This window comes from Camellia sinensis, chromosome 8, assembly GCF_055761805.1.
Source record: "Camellia sinensis isolate YWXY chromosome 8, ASM5576180v1, whole genome shotgun sequence".
Classification (NCBI taxonomy): Eukaryota; Viridiplantae; Streptophyta; class Magnoliopsida; order Ericales; family Theaceae; genus Camellia; species Camellia sinensis.
This window is the reverse complement of record NC_138968.1, coordinates 49,603,570-49,629,070: the sequence shown is the minus strand read 5'-3', so window position 1 is coordinate 49,629,070 and position 25,501 is coordinate 49,603,570. Positions and strand designations below refer to the sequence as shown.

General features: G+C 38.0%; 2 protein-coding genes across 9 annotated transcripts; both read right to left on the bottom strand.

Annotated features, from left to right (window-relative positions):
- Window positions 1–220: 220 nt before the first annotated feature.
- Window positions 221–5,023, bottom strand: REME1 (Pentatricopeptide repeat (PPR) superfamily protein). Of its 8 annotated transcripts, XM_082882601.1 has the most exons (9): window positions 2,234–5,023; window positions 1,835–1,996; window positions 1,547–1,710; window positions 1,383–1,464; window positions 1,111–1,297; window positions 953–1,031; window positions 584–726; window positions 382–517; window positions 221–285 (listed from the first exon to the last, which is right to left on the bottom strand). In XM_082882601.1, exon 1 carries the CDS (start codon window positions 4,401–4,403, stop codon window positions 2,385–2,387), a length of 2,019 nt encoding a protein of 672 aa, XP_082738727.1. In that variant the 5' UTR covers window positions 4,404–5,023; the 3' UTR covers window positions 221–285; window positions 382–517; window positions 584–726; window positions 953–1,031; window positions 1,111–1,297; window positions 1,383–1,464; window positions 1,547–1,710; window positions 1,835–1,996; window positions 2,234–2,384. The 8 variants fall into 8 exon arrangements, with proteins under 8 accessions (XP_082738727.1, XP_082738726.1, XP_082738722.1 ...); XM_082882600.1 differs by having other exon boundaries at window positions 1,547–1,996; XM_082882596.1 differs by having other exon boundaries at window positions 1,547–1,996; window positions 2,230–5,012.
- Window positions 5,024–18,883: 13,860 nt separating this feature from the next.
- SYN1 (Rad21/Rec8-like family protein) lies at window positions 18,884–25,278 on the bottom strand. The gene is made up of 20 exons (XM_082885161.1): window positions 25,226–25,278; window positions 24,815–24,883; window positions 24,680–24,738; window positions 24,536–24,580; window positions 24,425–24,444; window positions 24,226–24,302; window positions 23,633–23,750; window positions 23,410–23,488; window positions 23,050–23,119; window positions 22,707–22,861; window positions 21,279–21,352; window positions 20,985–21,170; window positions 20,720–20,885; window positions 20,555–20,637; window positions 20,288–20,474; window positions 20,131–20,209; window positions 19,798–19,940; window positions 19,606–19,690; window positions 19,397–19,509; window positions 18,884–19,275 (listed from the first exon to the last, which is right to left on the bottom strand). Exons 1-20 carry the CDS (start codon window positions 25,276–25,278, stop codon window positions 19,193–19,195), a joined length of 1,944 nt encoding a protein of 647 aa, XP_082741287.1. The 3' UTR covers window positions 18,884–19,192.
- Between the last annotated feature and the right edge of the window lie 223 nt (window positions 25,279–25,501).

The window sequence follows — 25,501 nt, the reverse complement described above, 5'->3', positions numbered from 1 at the left end:
CGTTCACTTATTTCAAATTCCTTAAGTCAAAATTTTTGCAAGTGGAGAGAGATTTTTCAAAAAAATAAAAAATAAAAAATTTGGAGCAAGTCAAAAATTTTGCAAGTGGAGAAAGAGATTTTTCAAAAAAAATAAAAAATAAAAAATTTGGAGCATGATGGATTGATATATACCACAAGTTTGATAGAAGAAAAGGGCTGCTTTCTTTTTGTTCAACCCAAAGGCTAGCTGATTAAGGGATTCTGTTTGAGAGGTTCCTGATGTATCAAAATGTCTCTTGGCTGCCTGTAGGCATCAAGTCCAACATGAAGCATAAATTAAAAGATCGAAAATTAATATAGGACATTGAATGGTTCAGTAGAATCTTAAACAGAATGTTACCTTCAAATAGAATCAGTTATCATGTCAAATGGTGGATTGAAGATTTTTTTTTGAACTCAGGCAGATTAAAGATTGGTTGCTTTCCACGAAGAGATCCGCAGAGGTAAAACATGAGAATTGAACAATCCTAGGAGAGCTAAAATGAGGTCATTTACTATTGCTTACAATTAAGTGGAATGAAAAGGTCAGATGAGCAAATTACCATTCTCAGGTGTCAGGCCGTTTTCAGATAGTCTAGCTAACTTGAAATTTAGGTCCGGTTGCTGCCATGAATTCTCCTCAGCTACTGGTTCAAGGCCACTCCAACTGTGTCTAGATGAAGCATATGGCCTTTTCTTGTTGGACCTGAACAGTTTGAACTTCTCATTCAAAACCAAGCACTAAATAGTTTTGATGAGGCACTAGAATATAGTGATTATGACTCGTCAAAATAAAATTTCCCCTAAAATTTCAGAGACAGCTAACATAAACCATTTTTTGTCAATCACCTTACAATTACATGGATTCACAGTGGGAGTAGTGTAAGAACAAGTGTACATTTATGTATGTATGTAAATGACACTCTACTAACCTGCCTGAATTAACATTTGAATTATTTGACAGGAAACTATGCCCAGATCCTGAATTGGGAATAGATTTTACTTTGTCTCCTGTGGTAGAGTTCAGCCATGAATATCTTGATCTTAAAGAATTGTGAGAGAAGAGAGAGATGATAAGAAGATAACGTACCAGAATTTCCAGGCGTGACCATCACATTGGCCTCATTCACCCTCACACCATTGTTCCCAAGGTTGTTGCTTAGCCCCAGTATGAGGACTTCAGGTGGTATCTCGTTAGTTTTGAGATTTGTCCGAAGCTTCTCTCTGGAAACTCCCAATGATTGGGAGCCAAGTCCACTGTGAAAATCTTCAAAAGGCTTCACATTCAAGTATTTTATCAGAGAGAGTACAGAATGTTTGTTTTTGGAGATGCTGAAGTAAAAGATTAATAGATTGGCTTACAAATCCCAATGGATCATTATAATGTGCTTTATCTGGTGGTGACGATGAAGAAGGTTCCGGAGGCTGGGGTGGGATTTCCTCCCTGCATCCAATTGTAGATTAGTTTTACCTTTTTATTCTTTTAATAAAGATAATTCCAAGAGCTACCATCATAGAACTCTGACCAGAAGGAAAATCACAGGTAGGTATGGTACTTCTCATCCATAGTACCAAAAGACGTGCTGGATAATGTATTTCTCTTTCCAGTTGTGGAAAGCCCACAGATTAGTGCCACGGGAGGCAATTCCATGAGGTTTCCTATCTTTATGGTAGACGTGGCATCATAGATCTGAAATGTATAAAGCATGAAAGCATTTTATTGGAAGAGTAATTTGCCTCAATTGAATTTAAATAACCCACCAAGTCTATGCATATAGAATGGAATAAACTGGCAGGTGTGTATCAGAGCATGCCTTTCTCTTTCTTCCTCTTTTTGACACAATATCAGAAGTTCTCTGAAGCCAGGATTGGTATATGTGACTGGGGATGATAGTTTGTTCGCAATCCTTGGCAGAGGCCGCTGACTTTCTTGCTTTCCTTCGAGTTGGTCCTTGCCTCTGGTGATCCTGCTGGGGCTATGACATCACATGCACATTCCAGGTTTGTTAATTTATTTTGAATCACAAATTTGTTTTAATTTTCACACATTGTTACAGTATTTACATATGTTCTAAACCTGTCAAAGGGGGCCTATCCAAAAGCCAGTATTGGCATTAAACAGGACCTAAACTACTCAAGAAACTGATCAGGTTCTATATGAATGATTAATGACAAATTAACAAATTTCTTGCTATTGTTACACTGTTACTTACAGCTTGATTTGCTGGATTGTTATCTATCTGATCATTGTAGATACCCGATTGTGTAGTTGGCTTGAGAGTGAGTTGACCTGATTTGACCACATTCATGCATAGCAGATTTCAGCAGCAAAAGCCCTCATTGATCAGCCAGCTTCATACTCTGCTACCAATAGTCCCCACAGGAGCAAACTCCATTCCTGAAATGATGATAACGGATTGGATCCCTGATAACAATGTTCCGATGCTCCATCTTTGCTACGAGTTTGGCAAAGACATGACAGTCCCCACAGATCCTGAGGTTTTTCCTGATCCTAATAGTTTTCTCCCTCGACAAGCTCATCATACCAAACACTATTGCCAGTTTCTCACTGTGGTAAGAGAGTGAGTCTTCCTTCTGTTCGCCTTCAAGATCTTGCAAGACAAAATTTGTGTCAGGAACATAACCCAGTTCCTTTAATCTCCAAATGAACTGGTCCAGTTCCATCCTGATCGCTCCGATTTGTGGGTGTGACTTATCTCCTAATATGAAAGCATGGATCTGTTTATCTACTTCAATCCAGCTGCAACCTGGTTCCTTCCCAACCCCTCGACCCCTCATAGCCCTCCTCACTTCTGCAACATCTTCCCACCTTTGAGAGTTAGCATAAATGTTGGACAAAAGTATGTAGGTTCCTGCATCATTAGGCTCGAGGTTTAAAATTTTCTTGGCAGCATATATAGCAAGATCTGTGTTGCGGTGAACCCTACAAGCGCCAAGTAAAGCTCTCCATGTCACAGTATCTGGTTCACATTCCATTTCATGGATAAGCTTAACTGCTTCATCAAGCTTTCCAGCCCTTCCAAGGAGATCAACCATGCAGCCGTAGTGCTCTCTTCCAGGATCAATCCCAAAACACTTGTTCATTGATTGAAAGTAGTACTGCCCATCTTCTACAAGCCCTGCATGACTGCAGGCAAACAGAACCCCAAGGATTGTAATATAGTTTGGTTTGGTCCCTGAAGCTTTCATTGACTCAAACAGTTGCAGTGCTTTGCGACTAAAACCATTTTGGGCCAAACCCATGATCATGGTACTCCAAGATACGACATCCGTCTCCACCATCCGACTGAAAACGGAGTTGGCATCTTCCAGACTGCCACACTTGCAATACATATCAAGAAGAGCATTGTTGAGGATTAGATCTTGATTGAACTTGAGTACATGAACATGAATTTGTCTCCCCAATTCCAGAAGTGCTAGACCAGTACATGCTCTCAATACGCTGGTTAGTGTCCCTTGATCAGCCCAAAACCCAGCACGCTTCATCCTCTTAAAAAGATTCAAAGCCTCGTAACCATCGGTGTTCTGAGCAAAACCACCAATAATAGAGTTCCAAACAACCAAATCGGCAGTTACCATCTCATCAAAAACGCGCAGGGAATTATGCAATTCACCCCATTTAGAGTAAATATCGATGAGGGCACTGCGAACAAAGACATCAGAGTCTAAGCCGGTCTTGATTATACTAGAGTGGAGCTGTTGAAGGTTGGGTAAACCATGGGAGGCTCTCAAAACAGAAGAGTAAGTGAACATGTTAGGCCTGACACCGTCTCTAAGCATGAGAATCAAGAATTGCAAGGCCTTGTCGTGGTGGAGCATAGCATTAGCGTTAGCATAGGCAGATATCAGAGTTGTCCAGGAGACAACGTTTCTGTGGGGCATTTGATCAAACAAAGCTTGAGCGTCATCCAAGAGATTAAATTTGACGTACATGTTGAGGAGGATGTTAATCAAGAAGGTTGCGGGGCGGTGACCGTGGGAGAAAAGGTGCTTGTGGATGAGCCTACCATGGTGGATGGCATGGTGGGCCAAACAGCACTTGATAAGCTCAGAATAAGTGATGGAGTCGGCCCATAATTGGTGTTTTTGCATGGATTCCATGGCTTTCATGGCCCTGGGGAGGTCTCTTTGATAGCAGAATCTAGTAAACTCGTCAATTAACAGAGACGGAGATGGCGAGAAATCGGCTGTGGCTGTGGCCGTGGCCGAGTATGGACGCAAACGTAGCAGAGTACAAGTGGAGAATGAACAAGAAGAGGTCCAATATTGAAGGATGAAGGGAGGAGTGGGTTTCATCCTTCTGACATGCATACTACTGGAGTAGTATACCATGGTACACATGCGAAAATGAGGCAATTTCATGCTTTCTCAGTCATGACCAACAACACATGAGGCATAACTAAAATAAGTTGGTAATTATAGAAAAAAATGGTAGTAGAATTTCCCTTAATACATATTACATTACATTATACATCCCCCATCTAATGCTAATCCCCTTTTAGGTTTAGCAATGATATCATTCATCAACTAAAATTGCTCAGAAAGTATGAACCAATTCACATTCAGTTCAATCGCACAAATTACCGTCAATATGAGCTAATACGCAGAACAAACAGAGGTACAAAGAAATTGATATTCAAGTAACGGAGAGAGAGAGAGAGAGAGAGAGAGAGAGAGAGAGAGTTTACAGTAATTTCGATCAATTGGTGTTAAATGATGAGAAATAAATAGGAAGGAAAACAAAATTTGAAAATCACCATATCTGTCCTAGGGGAGCTTTCCGAGCCAGAAGCTGGTGAGGGTATAACATTTGATCGTTGTTGAAATCTACGACACTTCAAACAGAAGACAGAGAGCTATAAGAATGAGAGAGAGGGAGAGGGAGAGGGAGAGAGAGAGAGAGCCGTCAATGGCGTTAAAATGGGCCAATTTCCCTCACTAGGGTATGTCCAAGACTATTGTTAGGGGCACTTAACAGTATGTGTGGCACTGAGGAGAGAAAGGAAAGAAAATAAAATAAGAAAAAGAAAAGAAATAATTGTAATTTTTTTTTTTGGATAAAGAAATAATAAAAAAAATAATTATGACTTCTCGTATTTTTATTTGATTAGATTTTATTAAGAAAAAAGAAAAGAAAAGGAATTATTTTATGTTATATTATCAAAATAATCTTTTTATATTTTTAATCATTTTATTTCTTTTATTTTTATAGAATTAAAATTGGTATTATGAAAATAGTGGTTTCTTTTCTCTCTCAATCTCTCCACTTTTGAAAAGATTGAAAATAAGGCTCATAAGATAAATGAGTTTTTCTCTATTTCTCTCCACTTAAGTTATCCAAACAAGTAAGAAAAATACATATCTCCTTATTTCTTTTCTTTTCTTTTCTTTCTAAATCACTCAATCCAAACATAGCGTTAAAATAAAAAAATAATATCATGAAATGTTTTATGTAAAATTTTTATTATAATATTTTTTTTATTATCTCTACTGTTACTTTAAAATAAAATATTTGTATCAATTAATTTTATATATTTTTAATTAGAGTAAATTATAAATACAATCTTTGATACTTATTTAAATTATAAATTATCTCCTAATTTTAGAAATTACATTATGTCTCTTAAGATTTTTAATTTCATAACAAATATGTCATTTTATTAATAAATTATCAAGTTAGTTAACAGTTTTTGATAATGTTAAAATTTTATTTCAATTAATAATTCAGATAATTTTATTATTATATAGGTGAACAATTAGAAATTTCATTTTTTCAACTAATTTTATTAAATAAAAAATTATGATAGAGAGGTATTTGTAATTTTTCAAATCACATGAGACAATTCGTATTTTAAGCAAACCTCAGGGGTGTATTTATAATTTACACTTTTAATTATTATCAAAAAATCTTATTCTTCTTTTTTATAAAATTAAAACGCTGTTACATTTCACCATCGCCGGATTTCCGTCAGACAGTTATTAGAGAGTCAAAGGAATGTTTAATATCACCGGAAAGTCATCGAGCATTGTCGGAGTATCGCCGAAATGTTCTAAACGTCATTAGAAGTTGTCGGAATGTCCAGAATGTTCACTAGACGTCAAGAATATTATTAGAGACTCACTGAAATGTCCAAAATATTGTCCAAAAAAAGAATATATTGATAAATTAAAGCGAAAAAACATTGCAAAATGTGATAAAAATTAATAAAGTGAAATAAATAAATAAATAAACAATAACAACAACAAACAACAACAATGAGAAAAAATATATATATTATTTTTCAATTTTTATAGGGTTTAATCAAATAACCTCCAATATTGATCAAACTGAAAAGCAAGTTTTGAAACTGTGAAATGTTATAGTTTTAAAATATGATTCTATTAAGTATTTATCATTATTAATCAAGTTATAAAACATATTATGAAACTGTAAAATTTTATAATTCTAAAGAATATTATGAAATTGCAAAATTTTATAATTTTAAAATATGATTCATTTCAGCATAAAAAAAAAAACTAAAACTGAAACTGTAAAATTTTATAGTTTTCACTTCTTGTAATTAAAACTCTTAACAACTTGTTCAAAACTTGAAAATTTTCTCTATTAAAACAGAAAATAGAAGTGTATAGTAGAGAAAATATAAAAAAAATGAAGGAAACCTATATAGAGAATATTGTATTCCGACAACTATTTTTGGCTTAGATCTAATCGAATTTGATGTACATCTACTCAGATTTGAGTAGATCTATTCATCTTTGATGGAAACTTATTTACTTCACCGTTGATAAGGGTGGAATAAGGAGTCGGTGTTTGTCGATAAACCTCAATCAATGGTAGTTGTCGCTTGTCGGTGACTATATATCATAAAGAGAATGAGAAAAAGTAAGGTATAATTACCGGTCTCTAAAAATCAGGAATAGAAAGAGACAGAGAAAAATAAAGGCATAGAGAAGAAGGAAGAAGAAAAATATATAATAGATTTTTTAGAATATTTAAAAGGTTATTGAACTAAGTAAATTTCTCCTATTACAAATAGAACTTGCAAGTAATTAGCTCATATTGTTGTTCTTTGGTAGATTTTTACTTTATTTCCAAAACAGCGTAAAACAGCTTTTCATAAACCGTTTTCAAGAAAATGGCTTTTTAAAAACAGTTTTGGAGGTTTAACTTCGATTAAAATAATAAAAAGAATATAACACAGGAATCGACTTTTGAAAATACATTTTTGATTAAGTTATTTTTAAAATTTAATTAATCAAAATTGACTTTTATAAAGACATTTTTACGTCCAAAAAAAATTTATTTATTATTTTCAACTTCAATATTTTATTTTTAATAAAAATATTTTCTTTTCTAAAAGCGGGTTTACAAAGTCCGTTTTTTATAACATCTTTACAAAACTCATTTTCTAAAATGTCTTTACAAGACACTTTTTACACTTAAATCGTATAATATATATATATATATATATATATTTTTGTTAATTGCACTGATCTCTTTTGTTAAAGTTATTTAGGTCTCGTTTGGAAAGCGATCGGTTTAGTCAAAAAATTAAAAAATTATTAAAAAAATTAAAAAGCTAACAATCCAAACTAAAAAGTTAAATATTTCATTTTTTCTCTACTTTTTACATATCTTTTCGTAAAAAGTCAAAAAATCATGCCAAACATACTAGTTTTTTTTACATCACATTTTAGTCAAAAAGTTAAAAAGTTACTAAGGGAAGTGGGTTGGCTTTTTAATTTTTTGGCTATTTTAGCTTGGGCTAAAAAGTTTGGTTTGGGAAAGACTTTTTGACTTTTTTGACTTTTTTTGTGAGAGAAGAGTGTAATGATTATGGATTGGATGTGATGTTTGTTTGTTGTGGCTAAAATAACCTATTTTGTCTTTTATGGCTAAAATAGTCAAAAAAGCCCACAACCTATCTTTCCAAACGGAACCTGAAAAAGCATGTCCCCAAAGGAAGCCTTAGTAACCAACCTTAACAACAAATAGATAATTACTATTTTAGCCTTAGATAGTATTAGAATTCCATTACAACATATATGTGATCAAATAAATAAATAAAAAATATTGGTTGTACTTGATTTGTATTTTAGAAAAAAAGAGAGGATAAATTACACTGACACCTCCTGAGGTTTATGTTTATTACAGTTCCCCCCTTCACATTTAGGAAATTACACTGACTCCCTGTTAATTTAATTTTATGTATGATGATCATTACGGTGAGGAGGGAACTGTTATGAAACTTTAAACCTTAAGGAGAGGAATGTAATTTTTAAAAGGTGAGAAGGAAAACTGTAATAAATATAAACTTCAGGGGGTGTCAATGTAATTTATTCAAAAAAAGGTACAATTTTTTTAAAATAGAAAATAATTAAAATGTCATTATTGGCGATTATTGTTGTTAGCGATTATTGTCAACCCATTGGAATGTCATTATTGGTCCCGTTTAATAATGCTTTGGGTTTTTTAGAAAATTGGCAAAAAGATTTATTTATCAATTAATTGTAAAACTAGGAACATGAAGGGTATTTTGATATCGAGCAATGCTCCAGACCATGCACTCCCACACACATTTGTGAGAGGGAAGGAGGAGAGAGAGAGAGAGGAGAAAACTAAATAAATAAATAAAAAACAAATATAATGTGTGGCTATAAATTAATTGGAGGTTGTGGGGATCAAAAATTATGAGGGTCTCAAGTATTTTCCTTTAATATTTTAGTTCAAAAATTGATGATGCCATCATATTTCCTCCAATTGATAGAAAGCGAATTAGGGATAAATGTTACGCAACTACAAACATTAAAAGAGGTTGTAATTATCTCATACTGATGGGATCAAGAGTGTTTTTACCAACACTCAAAGAAGATCTATGTAAATTATGCTCCTGTTTTTTCAATAAAGGAAATAAATAATATAGAATTGGACATTCAATTGGAAATATGTTGTTAGGTTGGATGAATTCATTTTAGAATTTAGTTTAGTGATTTGAACGGTTCTTTTAGTAATGTTTATTGAGCAAATCGTTCATGTAAAAAATTATATTGATATTACTATATAAGCAGATTACATTGATCTTTTTGTCTTAAGAAAATAAGTATAATGTCTTAAAATTTTATAATTATTTTTATTCACCTATATTACACTTATGTAGGTTATTTTAAAATTTTAAAACTATCAATAATAAAATTGGTTGATTTGTATAGTATTTCTTTATACTCAAAACCTTATAAAATATTACATTAAATTAGGTAAAAGTTTCTTTCACACTACGTGACCTCAATTTCAATCCAAATGTAGGTGAGAGAAAATTTTAAAGAAATTATTCAATACCCGTACAATAAGTTTAGATAGTATTCTAAATTAAAAATTATTGGTCTAAGTTATAGCACTTATCCCTTTTGTGTTAGAATTTAAAGATATAACTAATGTGCAATGTGTGAATGAATAAATGGAATTGCTTCAAAAGCACTGAGAGCATTTCTAATTTTTCATCAAATCTTATATGAAATTTAAATTTGATAAATTTTTTTGGTGAAAATGGCTTCCAAATATTTCATCAAACTTATATCAAATTTTCATCAAATCAAGACAAAACAAGTATTTGATGAAACAAACTAGTAATTTTTAAAAAATATTTGATAAAATTTAATGCTTTCAAATTTATGAAACCCGACTCATCGGGTATAACCCATTACAAAGTCCTCATTATCAATTGTGGAGGGACAAAAATTAAGTATGGACCTAAGTGCTAAAGTCGTCTTTGTTGGGTGAACAAGAATGATTAAGGGAGCATAGGCTAAAACCCGAAGGAAGTGAGTCAACAGAAGGCCAAAATAGGTTTAACCCACCAAAAGTCCGAACAAGCTCCATGAAAAAAATTGGCTAAGTCAAGTTGCGGAGGCAACATTTGGCGATAAAATTACTAAGGGACTTTGTCTCAGCGCCGCCATTCTTAGTATTGTCGGTGCTACCACCCCAAGTATTGTCGACGCCGCCATTTGAACTTGCTGAGAGAAAGAGAAAACCGCAACAACTAACTTGAAGAGGTAGCACTTGCAGCGGTCAAGTTACTGAGATACTTTGTTGGCACCGCCATCTCTAGTATTATCGGCACCGTCATTTGAACTCGCCGAAAAAAATAGCTGTCGCAACAATTACAACCTCCGTAACTAACTTGTAGAGGGAAGACTCCACCAGGGTGATAGCAACCTTTGAGAGAGGCTTCCCCTCCACAAATAGAGGTTAATGCTTGGCGCTGATAGCAGGCCCCAAAGCATTACCAACATAGGGCTGATGGCAAGCCTGAAAGTCATTATTAACTCGGCGTTGATAGTAGGTCCCGAAGCTTACTAGCTTGGCGATAATAGCAGGCCCCAAAGCTTACTGGTTAGAGCTAAGAACAGGCCCAGAGATACCAATATACAGCAACAACCTTGTGAAGATGAAAACAAGACAACCCGAAAGTAAGGGACTCCCTTCCTATATACCCAGGTCATGGACCTACCTTGGTTGCATAGGTAGGACCAAGGAAGCCCCCTTGGCTTGGTACAAGGCACGACTCTAGCTATGGCTTTCGCTGTGAGAAGTTGGAGAGTTTGTGGTTAGGTGTCTAAGAGTGGAAGAGTTGCTGAGGTAAACACGAACATGACTGATAGCATGCTATAAAGTCTTGAGAATGCATGTCTTAGCCAAACTGAACTGAGAAGGCAAGTGCATCAGCAGGTATTACTACTGCAAGTGCATTTGCTGAGGTTCAAAAAGGAAGTTGTTGACGAATGTTGTCAAATAGATAGTATAGTGCACATACTGAGGCACTTGTGCCAAATAGATAGTATATAGTACATGCAAAGGGACACGTAGCAACCTCAGCCTGGTAGTCTAAGACAGAATATTCCATATGATCCTTAGGGACGCATGTCTTTACCTTATTTGGCCACTTTGTATCCTTTGGTACCAAGGAAAAACCTATAAATAAGACCCATTTCCCAATATCAAGAGGAGAACTTCTGAGGATTTGGAGGATGTGTTTCCCATTTGTGCATTGCCATTTCCTTCTTCTTGAGCCATTTGCTCCACCCTCACCCAGCTACTCATCCTCTAATCTTCTTAAATTTGTTGACTCATTAACATAGTTTGCCCTCTCTGATTATTCTCATAATCACTGTTCATTTCAAACCTCTACATCAATATACTTAACAAGTAGAAGCAATATTTTATCTCAACAAAACATAAGTCAACATCATACTAAATCCTTATATTTCATTCGTGAGTTTTGTTTAGAGATTACAAATTGAGATCACATGTGATAATACATTCACAAGTCCTAAGACTTGAATCTATAGTGTACGGGAAAGAAATAATTCTTCTCATATAATCCTGTTGACTAAGTCTGTGCTCCTCCGTACGACGTCGCTTTGTCACCTGAAAACACAAACGTAAGCTAGCCGGCGGGTGTGTGTCGGAAACCTCTCCGATGCCTAAGTCAGCAAACTTGACAAATAGACAAAGCTCTTTGTATTCAGAAAGCAAAGTTGTGTGTTACCTCCTCCAAGGTGATGTTTGTGAGCTTTTATAAGTTTCGAGTGGCACAATCCTAGTAGAACTTTTATTTCTCCATGCAGAGTCCTTCTAGGATTCATACTCCTGTAGGATAATGCTTATCCTTTAACACCCCCCACTGCTTAAACCAAGTGGGATGGTTTTTACCATGGCCGAACAACCATACGACTGAGATAAAACTGGCTATGCTGAGCCACAGAGTAGGCCGAACTATCCTTAGTTTGGTTCTTTCTTTTATTCTTTCCTATCTCGGTTCTCTTCTGTTCAACCCATGGTGTGTTTAGACCGAGCTACCGAGTAGCAAGGTTTTGACCGTTCTAACCACAAAACATCATGATCGGACTACCACCGAGATCGGTCGAACTCCAAATTGCTTCCGGACCGGAGTAACTTTGTCTCTCTTGGGCCGGAGTAACTTTACAATTCTTGGGCCGGAGTAACTTTTCGGCCTTTTTACCCAGTCCTTCATACTTTGGGCCACAAAGTCCATCTCATAGCTCGGCCCAATTTTTACCAAAAATTACCCTCTCAATTGCCCCTTAATTCCACCTGCACAGCATGATTGGGATTACCTGTCTACCAGCCGAGCTGAAGTTTTTAAGCCTTTCCAGCCGAGCTAAAAAACCGTTTAGCCTCTCCAGCCGAGCTAAAAAAACTCTTTAGCCCTCCAACCGAGCTTATTTCACTCCGGGCTCTACTCGTTCGGTCAAAACGTCTCTTCAATCACAGTGACTGTAACGCTTCACTTTCCAATGACACGTGGCAAGCTCTGATAGGCTGTGGGCAGCTGTCACGCCGCCCTCGTACTACGAAAAATTTGAACAGTTCCCGCTTTTTTTGTCTCGTCCTTTTCACAAAACAACCCCTCTATCCTTGAATCATTCACCCACACTTTTCACCTTCTTCTCTCTTCGTGCCTCTGCTTCTCCAACCTGAGTTCGTGTTCTTCATTAGTGCTGTTGCTCCCATCACCAGCTTCATCTTCTTCTGGTAAGCTTCACAAAATCTGTTTTGTTTTTCTTATTTCTGCTTTTTATGTTTTTGCGAAACATGCTTGTACATTTTTGTTTTTGCTTCTGTACTTTCATGGAAAAATCAGTAGAACCTATGAGTATATGTTATATATCCCATAGAAAACTCGCTTTTGATCCCGAATCATGTCCCAACCGAACTAGGAAACTGTTTGTGATATTTAGGTAGATCAATTCAGACGATAACCGAACTAGATACACTTTAGCCGAGATATGCTTACCGAACGAAGTTCTGTTCTCAGTAAACTAGGAACCTTGGTATTCAACTGAGCTAGGCCTTGGAGCTAAGCCAGCTTTCTTAGTTTCTAAACCAAACTCAGAAAGCTGCCCCTAGAGGCTCAACCGAAGTAACAAAACTCATAGTTCAACCGATTTAGGCCTTTGGGGCTAAGCCAGCTTTCTTAGTTTTTTAGACCGAACTCAGAAAGCTGCCCCTAGACGATGAACCGGTCTAACAAAATTGTTTCCAAAGCCAGTATGCCGAAATGCTCACCAAGGTCTTGGCTAATAAAAAACCCTGCCCAAACCGAGATACCAAGCATTTTGCTGAACCGAGATAGAACCTGTCCACAAAGCTGAAGTAGGGCTCTTTTACCTTGCTTTTAATTTGTAGCACGGTCCAATGATCTGTGCTTAACCCCTTTGTTTTCTACTTTGCAGACTTAGGTTGCCCAGGCACTCCTCCGTGCGCTCAACAGAGCTACTTAGCACAACTTTTGCACTGATATAACTTATTCATAATTTATACCTTAAATGGGGAAATATAGGTATCTAGTAGACACTCCAGGCGGCCTAGCCGAATTCAGAAAAGACTATAATATACCTGATGACGTCCACCTGTCTTTAGCCGAAAAAGATGTCATTCCTTGGGATAATGAAGGCTTTGTCCCCTTCACCCTTTTGTCAATTATTGAAACCAGACTACAATTTCCAGTCCAACCTTTAATCTGCAAGTTTCTTAGGCAAACTAGATTATGCCCTACCCAACTATCCACCAATTCATACCGCATCATTATGGGAATAGCCGAACTGAACCGCCAAGCCGGACTAAACCTTGGCCTGGTCGAAATCTTCCACTAATACTCCATTGGTTCAAAAGAAGATGGGTGGGTCTACTATTTGAGAATACGTCGTTGCCGAGAGAAGATAATAAAACACACACCGGATAAAGACTTAAACGACGACGACTTTTTCTGGGTGTCTGGGAACTTTGAGGATCACCAAGCCCAGATTCCCGGCCATCGTTCTTCCTAACAATGGTTCAAACATCTTGGTGACCATTTGTTGGAATGTTGCCCCTGCGTTCTTTAGGCCAAAGGGCATGACCTTGTAGCAGTATAGTCCTCTCGGAGTTGTAAAAGATGTGACCTCCTGGTCTGGTTCATGCATGGCGATTTGGTGATAGCCTCTGTATGCATCCAGAAAGCTAAGTCGGTTGTGCCCCGCCGTTAGGTCCACCAGTTGATCTATCCGTGGTAGAGGAAAGCTGTCTTTAGGGCACGCCTTGTTGACTGTTTTGTAGTCGATGCAGACGCGCCACTTGCCATTCTTCTTTGGTACTACGACTGTGTTAGAGATCCATCTTGGGTAGTGCACTTCTCTAATTGCTCCTGCCTCCAGCAGGTTACCTACTTCTTCCGCCACTATTTCGGCATGGTGAAGTGCCGATTGGCGAGTGCGTTGAATGACCAGCCTGGCGGATGGGTGGACATTGAGTTGGTGACTGATGAAGTTTGGATCAATGCCTGGCATGTCGTAGGGTGTCCAGACGAACACTTCGATGTTAGAGGTCAAGAATTCCAAGACCTCTAATCTCTCAGTGCTGGACAACGACGAGCCGAGCAAGAAGAACTTATCCGGGTTCTTTTCATCTATTTTTACCTCCACCAAGTCCTCCACCGCTTTCTGATCAGCCTCTTTGCCGACATCTGCGAATAGTTCATTGCTTTCAGGTTCTTCCACCGAATGAACGTATCCTTTGGCAGCGCGGCTGCCATTCACCGTGGCGAAACATTGCTTTGACATAATCTGATCTCCATAGACTTCTTCAATTATACCGGTGTCGTTGGGGAACCGCATTACTTGGTGGTAGGATGACGCCACCGATCGCATGGCATGCAGCCATGTTCTGCCCAAGATGATGTTATAAGTGGAGGGGACCTTCAATACCTAGAACTCCACTTGTTTCGTCACACCTCCTGCTCTAACTGGAAGAATTATTTTGCCGACGGGCCATTCTGGCATGGAGTTGAATCCAATTAGGGGTGATACAGCAGGCGCCAAGTCTTTGTCTTGTAGCTTCAGTTGTTTAAATGTTTCGTAGTACATGATTTCACATGAACTACCCTGGTCAATCAGAATTCGCTTGACGTCAAAATTTTTGACTCGGAGAGTGACGACTAGGGCATCATTGTGTGGACAGTATATCCGTTCTAAGTCTTTATATGAAAAAGACATGACGTTTGTTGCCTCTGTCTTCCCCTTCTTTGTGGCTGGTTGGGCACTTAGCACCTCTCTTAAATGTTCAGCCTTTCTGATTGATCCCCTAAGCTCGCATACACGCTCAGGTTCAAAGACTCCATGTATCACATTGATAATGCCTTGAGGTGGGGCGTCGATTGGCATTCCGTTGGGGTTATTGTGATCCTAGGGGGCTGGTTACGTCCCTCCTTCAATGTACTTGTCCAAGTGGCCTGCTGCCACCAACTCTTCCAGGTGTTGTCTCAATGGTGTGCAATTCTCCGTGCAGTGTCCCTTTTCTTTGTGGAATGTGCACCGCGATCTTTCGTCATAGTCCTTCTGGGCTTCTCCCAACTTGGCTGGCCACTTGACGAAAGGCTCATCTCTTATTTCGCTTAGAATCCGATATATCGGTTTCTTGAACACCGTGGTTATGGCAGTGCGGATTCTCAACCATCTTTTATTCGGGTCTTCTCCGTTATCTCGTCTGCCACGTCCGTTTTTGCTCTGACGATCTACTGCATTGACCTTCGCTGAGGTCTTCTTTTCTGGTACTATGGTCGCACTAGATTTTGCTTTGGCACATGCGCCATCCTCTTCTACCTTGATGTGCTGATGCACTCTTTCCATCAGGGCTTCCATAGTGAGGGGTGGCGTCATGGTGATTGAGTCCCTTAGTCTGTTCCCAACTGGAAAGCCTCTTTTATACTGTGCAATGGCAAGATTGGTGGGGCAGTCCCCAATCTGATTGAATGTCTCCCAATAGCGACTGTTGTAGGATCTTAGGGTTTCTTTATCGCCCATGTCGATGGAGAGTAGCTGGTCGATCTCCACCGGGGTTTTAGTGTTTGTTTGGAACCTTGTCACGAAGGCTTCTGCCAATTGTGCCCAAGAGGCTATGCTGCCTTTTGGTAGTTTCTCGAACCATGTCAAGCCTAGGTCGCTAAGACTTGATGGGAAGAGTATGCACATTAAGGCCTCGTTTCGCCTGTATACAGCCATGACTTGGCGAAAGTGGCTCAAGTGTGAGTAGGGATCTGTCTTCCCTTCATATGTAGTGAATTTTGGCTGAAGGAAGCCTGATGGTAGGGGCGCGTTTTCAATCGCCGGAACAAACGGTGAAGTCTGTAGCCTTGCTAATGCCTTGTCCGTTGGTTCGTAGGCAGGGCGCGGTATTGGCATTCCAACCTCGACGCTTTCATGCGTCTGAGGAGCCAACCGCTGTAGGGCAGAAACTCTGTGCGGATCCCGCGCCCTGGCATCCTCCTTGCATCGTGCTTTTTCTTCGAGCACGATTCGTAAGTCAGATGATCTGGGTAATTCCGTCTGTCTAGATCTGGTTTGGTGCGAATGCGAGGGCCAATACGTGCTTCCTTCAGTGTATGATCTTTCAGATCTCGTCCTCTCAGACCTGGAGTGACGAGTTCTGGAAGACCAGGATTGAGTGTCGCCTGTCCTGAGGCTTCTGCTCTCTCCTTGTGAGGGTGTGGTATTCCTACTACGATTTTCTGAGTGGCGAGGGGGCGTCTTGTTTTTGCGCCCCTCTCCTGTCGCCACTTCTTTTTTCTTCATCTGGCGTTTCAAGGCCTCCATGTCCGCCGCCATCTTTCTTATCAATTCATCTTGATCTTTCACGCGATCTTCCAGAGCTTGAGGGTCAATCCTCCTTCTTTGCCTATCAGGACTTTGAGAATGAGATTGACGGGGGCTGTGAGTCCGCCTTCCCCTTGTATCTCTCCTGGGGTTATGTCGTTGGGACTCCAAGTCCGCCATGGGAGGGACAGAAGGTAATCCTTTACGCCTTGCGCCTCCATCTGGAGTTAGCCCGTCGACGGCGGACTGCGGCAATTCTTCAATGTGTGCCATTGATTGTAAAGGGGAGAAGCTTTAATCAAGAGGTTTTGTTCTGTCTGTTATTCCCACAGACGGCGCCAATTGTACGGGAAAGAAATAATTCTTCTCGTATAATCCTGTTGACTAAGTCTGTGCTCCTCCGTACGACGTCGCTTTGTCACCTAAAAACACAAACGTGAGCTAGCCGGCGGGTGTGTGCCGGAAACCTCTCCGATGCCTAAGTCAGCAAACTTGACAAATAGACAAAGCTCTTTGTATTCAGAAAGCAAAGTTGTGTGTTACCTCCTCCAAGGTGATGTTTGTGAGCTTTTATAAGTTTCGAGTGGCACAATCCTAGTAGAACTTTTATTTCTCCATGCAGAGTCCTTCTAGGATTCATACTCCTGTAGAATAATGTTTATCCTTTAACACCCCCCACTGCTTAAACCAAGTGGGATGGTTTTTACCATGGCCGAACTACCATACGACCGAGATAAAATTGGCTATGCTGAGCCACAGAGTAGGCCGAACTATCCTTAGTTTGGTTCTTCTTTTTATTCTTTCCTATCTCGGTTCTCTTCTGTTCAACCCATGGTGTGTTTAGACCGAGCTACCGAGTAGCAAGGTTTTGACCGTTCTAACCACAAAACATCATGACCGGACTACCACCGAGACCGGCCGAACTCCAAATTGCTTCCGGACCGGAGTAACTTTGTCTCTCTTGGGCCGGAGTAACTTTATCTCTCTTGGGCCGGAGTAACTTTTCGGCCTTTTTACCCAGTCCTTCATACTTTGGGCCATAAAGTCCATCTCATAGCTCGGCCTAATTTTTACCAAAAATTACCCTCTCATATAGCATGTATTACAATAATTAAAACTAAACAAATATAGGTATATGTCATAAGTGATTTTACAAAAATACATAAATTGAATACAAATTAAAATAAATTCATTAAAACTTGCGTGATTATGCAAATTTGTGTTTAACTTGCCTATTTTTGTGAGATCACTTATGTAAGTTTGTGAAAATTTACGTAATTTTGTACAGGATTGCATACGGTGTGTATTGCACATCGGAATTTTTTTTATTTTTTACATATTTTCACACATTTTAATGCAGTTTTTACACTTGATATTATACAATCTTTGGACCTATATTAATATTTTTTTTTGTAAAAACACCTTTGGGTCACTATATGTTAAATGGGCTTAACAACTACATACTATCTTTGTCTTCCTTCTAGATAGCAAAGAGTGGCACAACTATGATATATTTCAAAACTCGAGGATGAAGAAAAATGGCAGGACTAGGCTATAGGTTGAAGGTGGATGGGATCTAAATTTTTAAAAATTTAAAATTAATTAAAAATAAATTGTGTGACCATGAGTTCAAAGGCACGAGACAAGGAGCATGCATTTTTTTTTTTTTTAAACACAAGATCTGGTGCCCGGTCATAAATTTAGCGGATTCTATAAAAATAAATTCATATAAAGAGATGAACGAGACTGATTAAACTAGATGTTTTGGTAAGTTGGAACTATCTTCTTGCTACACATAACAAATTATGGACTTATAAGACACCCTTCATCTTTCTTGCAACAAATTCTGATTATCCTAGCTTTCCACAAAAGAAGCCCAAGTTTGGTGTAACTTACGGAACTGCTTACAACTTTTTTATTTAGAAAATTTGTGTTAAGACTATCTGATCCATTTTTTGCTTACAAATTATGAGAGTCGAAAAAAATTGATTATTGAAGAAATGGGCACTTTTAGATTCTACAATCCGATTATCAAATTTTAATTTGCCAACGCCTGCACCGAACATGCCCAAAGTACTAAATGTTTAATTTGCCAAAGCCTGCACTGAACATGCCCAAAGTACTAAATGTGAGTGTCGGGAAGAGTTCAACTTCATGAACACATTGGAAGGAATAGCAAATCATGGCAGTGATCCAAACCTAAAAATCTTTGAATGACAGAAATTCTAACAATCAAGCAAAATAAAAACTCCTACTAATTAACTGCTGCAACTTACAAGAATATATACTAGATTTGAAAAAGGCTAAACCAAGAAAACCATATGTACCTCCGAAAACTAGTCCTTTTACTTTCCTAGCCTAAATAAGACCGTGCCCAAATTATCCTATTCTAATTGCAAGTCACTAGACAAAAAACCCAAAAAATTTGTCTGCATGAAATCCATCCAAGAGAAGGATTACCAAAGAAATTTATCATGTTGGAGGTGCTCATTTTGACGTCGTCACATCTTTAGCCCTCTAGAAATGAGAATATCTCCATATGGAACCTCTTGCTCAACTCTTATGACATCACGAGAAGCAAGAACTGCACAGAAAGAAAGCATTCACTTATCAAATTCCATTGAGTCAAAATTGTTGCAAGTTGAGAAAGAGATTTTTCAATCAAAAAAAATAAAAATAAAATTTGGAGCATGATGGGTTGATACCACAAGTTTGATAGAAGAGATGGGCTGCTTTCTTTTTGTTCAATCCAAAGGCTAGCTCATTAAGGGATTCTGTTTGAGTGGTTCCTGGTGTATCAAAATGTGTCTTGAGCTGCCTGTAGGCATCAAGTCCAATACGAAGCATAAATTAAAAGATCGAAAATTAATATAGGACATAGAGTGGTTCAGTAGAATCTTAAAAAGAATGTTACATTCGAATAGAATCAGTTATCAGGTCAATGGGCGGATTAAAGATTGGTTGTTGAGTTTGTGTAGGTCCAGTTTCCACCAAGAGATCTGCAGAAGTAAAACATGAGAATTGAACAATCCTAGGAGAGCTAAAATGAGGTCATTTACTATTGCTTGCAATTAAGTGGAATGGAAAGGTCAGATGAGCTAATTACCGTTCTCAGGTGTCAGGCCATTTTCAGATAGTCTAGCTAACTTGAAACTCAGGTCCGGTTGCTGCCATGAATTCTCCTCAGCTACTGGTTCAAGGCCACTCCCATCGTGTCTAGATGAAGAATAAGGCCTTTTCTTGTTGGACCTGAACAGTTTGAACTTCTCATTCAAAACCGACCACTAAACAGTTTTGATGAGGCACTAGAATATAGTGATTATGACTTGTCAAAATAAAATTTCACCTAAAATTTCAGAGAAAGCATAACAAACCATTTTTTTTTGTCTCACCTTATAATTATATGGATTCACAGTGTAAGAAATGACACTCTACGAACCTGCCTGAATTAACATCTGAATTATTTGACAGGAAACCATGCCCAGATCCTGAACTGGGAATAGATTTTACTTCGTCTCCTGTAGTAGATTCAGCCATGAATATCTTGATCTTAAAGAATTGTGAGAAAAGAGAGAGATGATAAGAATATAATGTACCAGAATTTCCAGGCGTGACCATCACATTGGCCTCATTCACCCACACACCATTGTTCCCAAGGTTGTTGCTTAGCCCCGGTATGAAGACTTCCGCTGGTATCTCGTTAGTTTTGAGATTTGTCCGAAGCTTCTCTCTGGAAACTCCCAATGATTGGGAGCCAAGTCCACTGTGAAAATCTTCAAAAGGCTTCACATTCAAGTATTTTATCAGAGAGAGTACAGAATGTTTTTGGAGATGCTGAAGTAAAGATTAATAGATTGGCTTACAAATCCCAATGGATCAGTATAATGTGCTCTATCTGGTGGTGATGATGAAGAAGGTTCTGGAGGCTGGGGTGGGGATTTCCTCCCTGCATCCAATTGTAGATTAGTTTTACCTTTATATTCTTTTAATAAAGATAATTCTAAGAGCTACTATCATAGAACTCTGACCAGAAGGCAAATCACGGGTAGGTATGGTACTTCTCATCCATAGTTCCAAAAGAGGTGCTGGATAATGTATTTCTCTATTTCCAGTTGTGGAAAGCCCACAGATTAGTGCTACGGGAGGCAATTCCATGAGGTTTCCTATCTCCATGGTAGACATGGCATCATAGATCTGAAATGGATAAAGCATGAAAGCATTTTATTGGAAGGTAATTTGCCACAATTGAATTTAAATAACCCACCAAGTCTATGCATATAGAATGGAATAAACAGGCAGGTGCGTATCAGAGCATGCCTTTCTCTTTCTTCCTCTTCTTGACACAATATCAGAAGTACTCCGAAGCCAGGATTGGTATATGTGACCGGGGATGATAGTTTGTTCATAATCCATGGCAGAGGCTGATGGCTTTCTTGCTTTCCTTCGAGTTGGTCCTTGCCTCTGGTGATCCTGCTGGGGCTATGACATCACATGCACATTCCAGGTTTGTTAATTTATTTTGAATCACAAATTTGTTTTAATTTTCACACACAGTTACAGTACTTACAGATGTTTAATTTAGGCTACCTGAATAGCTTCCTTTTGTTTATTAGATTGCTGATTGACTTGGTCTTCCGGATGCTGGTCCAGGATTTCATCAGCTGCAAGAGGGCCTGATTTAGCATCTCTAGGCAGATAATAGTTCTCTCTCTCAAGTTTTTATGTCTTTGATCATGATATATTTTAATAGGCTTTTCAATATCCAAGGTTTAAGATTTTTGCTTGCATCGAAGTCAGTTTCTGTGATTTGCGGAAGAGTAATATATACTTAGTCACTGATAAATGAACCTAAGAAGCAAGAACTTAGAAGCTCTATTAACCTATGAGCTTCATTAATGAACTTAGAAGGAAGGACATACATATAAGCTTTATTAACCAGTAAGTAAATAATACTTGGCTTTATTAACCTATTTAACTTGAGGGCTTCATAGTAATCAGCATGTGAATGTCACATAGCATCGGACTGGGAAAAAATCCTTGAATTAACCATGGTGCGCTTGCTAGAAACTCCTTACTGAGAGCCTATACACCCTTGGGGATTAGTTGGGCTTTGAACCGGATAACCCGGTGCCAATCAAAAAAAAATGTCACATAGCATCTAGTAAATTTTTTGTATATATGATGGCTACAATATTTGGCAGATTAACAGGCAGAAGCATCTAGACACACCACTCTCAATAGAAGAATTAGGATCTCCTTCAAACTCCAAAGCTCAAGTGGAAGCACCAAAGAATTATATTGTTACAATTATTTATCAAGTTGATATCAGTTGCAGAAGTTGCATTGCTGGAATTAGCCAAGCATATTACCCTAATCACCTCAAATGCCATCTGTTCAGCCTTTGGGCATGCTTTCCCAGTTCCCAAAAAAAAAGGCACTATATGTTCATGCATGTGATTGTAAAGGTTTTGCTTGGCAAATGATAAAAGATGCATATTTAGGTAATGGATGGGTAAAAGCAACAAATATCAAAAACTCATCCTACAACATATATGCCTTTTTTCATTTTAATAACATGTTTAATGCATCATAAATGTATCAGTAGGTCATGCATTCAATAGATTGGACATATCATCCTTTTTGCTCAAATAAGGTTAGCCTTATTAAGGGAGGTTATTATGAGAAACTCCATAAAAAAGCATTGCAAGTTAAATTCAACATCTTAAAAGTGAAATTGCTCGTATTTATAATTTGAAAACCTACAATGCATGTTTTCATATTCCCTACAAAGTACTATTCAGAAAATGTACAATAGATATCATCATTTCATGTTTAATTTTTATTATAAAAGACCTAGTATTTCAACATGTCACTTCAAATTCAAATTCAAAGAGAACACACAATAAGATCTTTTATAGTGATCACTAACCAGCATAGTTTCTTACATTTGAACTTGAGATAAAATTTTACTGTTCAACATGGTAAGTATCCTTAACTAAAATATGAATTTCTAACTTTCAGGTTTACGAGAATTAGAAGCATTAATATGTTGCTTACGTTTTTGAGGCCCTGCTGGACGTGGTGGAGAGGGTATTAGAGTACTTGGAATTTGAGTGTCCTCTTGAGAATTAAAATTCAACTGTGTCTCATTGTCCCCTTCAATATCAAACCTGCCAAATCATTCAAAAAATAACCCCCCAAAAAAAGTAAGCCGAACCCATGAATTACCCAAAATGCAGTGTTTCCCTGCTTGGGACATATGATTAGGACTATAGGAGTTATTACATAACCATTTAGGAGAGTAGAGTAAGAAGCCCCCCGAACGAAAATTTACATTACATCATTATTCAGAAATTACCTTTCAAAGTGATGGTATGGCCGCGTATCTGTCTGATACGAATCAAATAAGGTGATGTTAGCGGCATCAGCTGTGAGGGAGAAAGAAGGATTAGCTGACGATATTACTAACAAATCTAGCATGATGATAAACACAGAAAATCAACATGTTTAATATTGTGTTTGGTTAGGGGATTTGATTAGGAAATTTAGAAAGAAAAATGAAAAAATACATGTGAAATTAGTTGAAATATAAACATATTTTTTTCATATTTTACCTCTCCTTTTATTTTCCCTTTCCAAATTCCTTTCTCAAGTCTCCAACTAAACACAGCGTAAATGATCACAAAGAAGAAAAAGGTTATGGGAGAAAGTAGAAAACCTTGATGGTATTGTTCTGATTGATCTTTTTCACTGGGATTGTTGATGTTAATGTAAGGCTCATCGACATTATCTAGTCGCTGCACAAATGGGAAGGTCAAGCAGAGATTTTAGTTTAGCCCTACAGGGTTTTGGGTGAATTGGGTTGGGGGTTTTGGCACATACATAACTTCTGAAAATTAAAAATAGAAAAGACGTAGAGAAAAAAAAAAAGGGAATGTTACCATGGCAATATAGCCAGTTTGTTGAAAACCCATCATTGTTCTTGTGTTAGTGAGGGACTCTTCGATCTCTCCAAGCTCTCCCTCTTGATTATTATAAGGTAATGTCACGGCTTCGTACCTTCAACCAAAAAAAAAATATGAAAATGGAGAGAGAGAGAGAGAGAGAATTCAAAAGTTGTACGAATTGACGATCCTACCCTTCCTATTTCTCACGCCTCTCTCCCGCGAAAATGCACTTCAACGTTGTGATATCGGCTAAAGTGCGCCGTTAGTGAAACTTGAAACTTAAAATCATGATGAAATGCGCCATTATGAGCAAAACGAATCAAATTTCTATCATGCACCGATTTTCACTCTATACCTAGATGATGCTAAATTGCGCTGATTGTTAAGGAAGAAGCTAAAGTGCGCCGTTAGTGAAACTTGAAACTTAAAATCACGATGAAATGCACCATTATGAGCAAAACGAATCAAGTTTCTATCATGCACCGATTTTCACTCTATACTTAGATGATGCTAAATTGCGCTGATTGTTAAGGAAGAAGAAGAAGAAGAAGAAGAAGAAGAAGGAGAAAAGAGAAGGTGGGACTGACTTGGCCTGAGATTTGCCCTTGGGGAGGAGGGTCGGATCCGGAACAGATTTCACCTTCCATGCTTCGTTTAGCTCCACCTGAGAGAATCGCAAATTACTATGGAATTATTTTTCTCGTTATTCAAAATTTAAATTAAGCAAAAAAAAAGAGTGTATTCGATCATCGATAAAGGACATAAGGAATTCACAAACGTACGTACCAGAAAACGATTCACATCATCTACAAAAACACATCAGAAAAACTTATTCAGACTCTGCAATTCAGATATACGCCAAAGAGAAAACTAAACAAATAAGATTCTAAAGCCTACCGTAAAGGAGCTTGACTTTTCGTTCGTAGACAATCACTACTCCACCTGAGAACGAACGAACGAACGAACGAGCCGAACAAAGCCAACGGTTAGTCGAGAACAGAAATTGAAAATTGAAATTGAGGTGAATTTACAGAGCTTTACCCATTAGAATTCCAGAGAGTCTCAGAGCCATTGGAACTGATGGATTTAGGATTTCTTCACTGTCAGGAGGTTGAAGAAAATCAATTTGATTGAAGTGAGTGAATGATAGGTATAGAAACTAGAGAGAAAACTCACCATATTGTGATGATGTTGAGCTTATTCAGCTTCCTCCGATTGATCTTCGCGTGCATTGTCGCTGCCATCCTTGATTACACACATACAGAGAGAGAGAGAGAGACAGAGAGAGCTTGAATTAGATCCATGTTCGTTAGATTACGAAAACAGAGAGAGTTGATGGAGATTGCAAATGCATTAGGAGTAAACTTGCATAAACAAACATAATTCAGATTCAATATGACCAAATATGGGAGGAAAATTTCACAGAAACAAAACAGAGTAAGAACCAATTCCCATTCAGTCGAATAAATTGCAGTGAATATGAGCTAAACACAGGTTGCAGAAAAACACACAATTCACAGACGAAGAAATTGAAAACCAGGTTAAATTATGAAAAGTAAATAAAAAGGAAAACAAAATTTGAATCACCATATCTGTCCGAGGGGAGCTTTCCGAGCCAGAAGCTGGTGAGAGTAGAACATTTGAGCGTTGTTGAAAACTACGACACTTAAAACAGGCAGAGAGCTATAAGAATGAGAAGAGAGAGAGAGAGAGAGAGTCGTCAATGGCGAGAGGAGAGAGAGAGAGAGAGAGAGAGAGAGAGAGACAGAGGTGTCACATAAACCGCATTGCGCAAGGATTTTCTGGGGTGCGGGATGGGGATGCTGCTGTGCTTTCAGCACACGCGGCTCTACGGTGCCGTTT

What these genes read in the sequence shown, in the direction of transcription:
- REME1 (XM_082882602.1), bottom strand. Translation starts at nt 4,403, where the DNA reads ATGAAATTGCCTCATTTTCGCATGTGTACCATGGTATACTACTCCAGT.
- SYN1 (XM_082885161.1), bottom strand. Translation starts at nt 25,278, where the DNA reads ATGTTCTACTCTCACCAGCTTCTGGCTCGGAAAGCTCCCCTCGGACAG. An exon ending in CTCAACATCATCACAATATG is followed by an intron (nt 24,739 to 24,814) that starts GTGAGTTTTCTC and finishes ACCTCCTGACAG; the next exon opens with TGAAGAAATCCTAAATCCAT. An exon ending in CCATACCATCACTTTGAAAG is followed by an intron (nt 22,862 to 23,049) that starts GTAATTTCTGAA and finishes ATGATTTGGCAG; the next exon opens with GTTTGATATTGAAGGGGACA.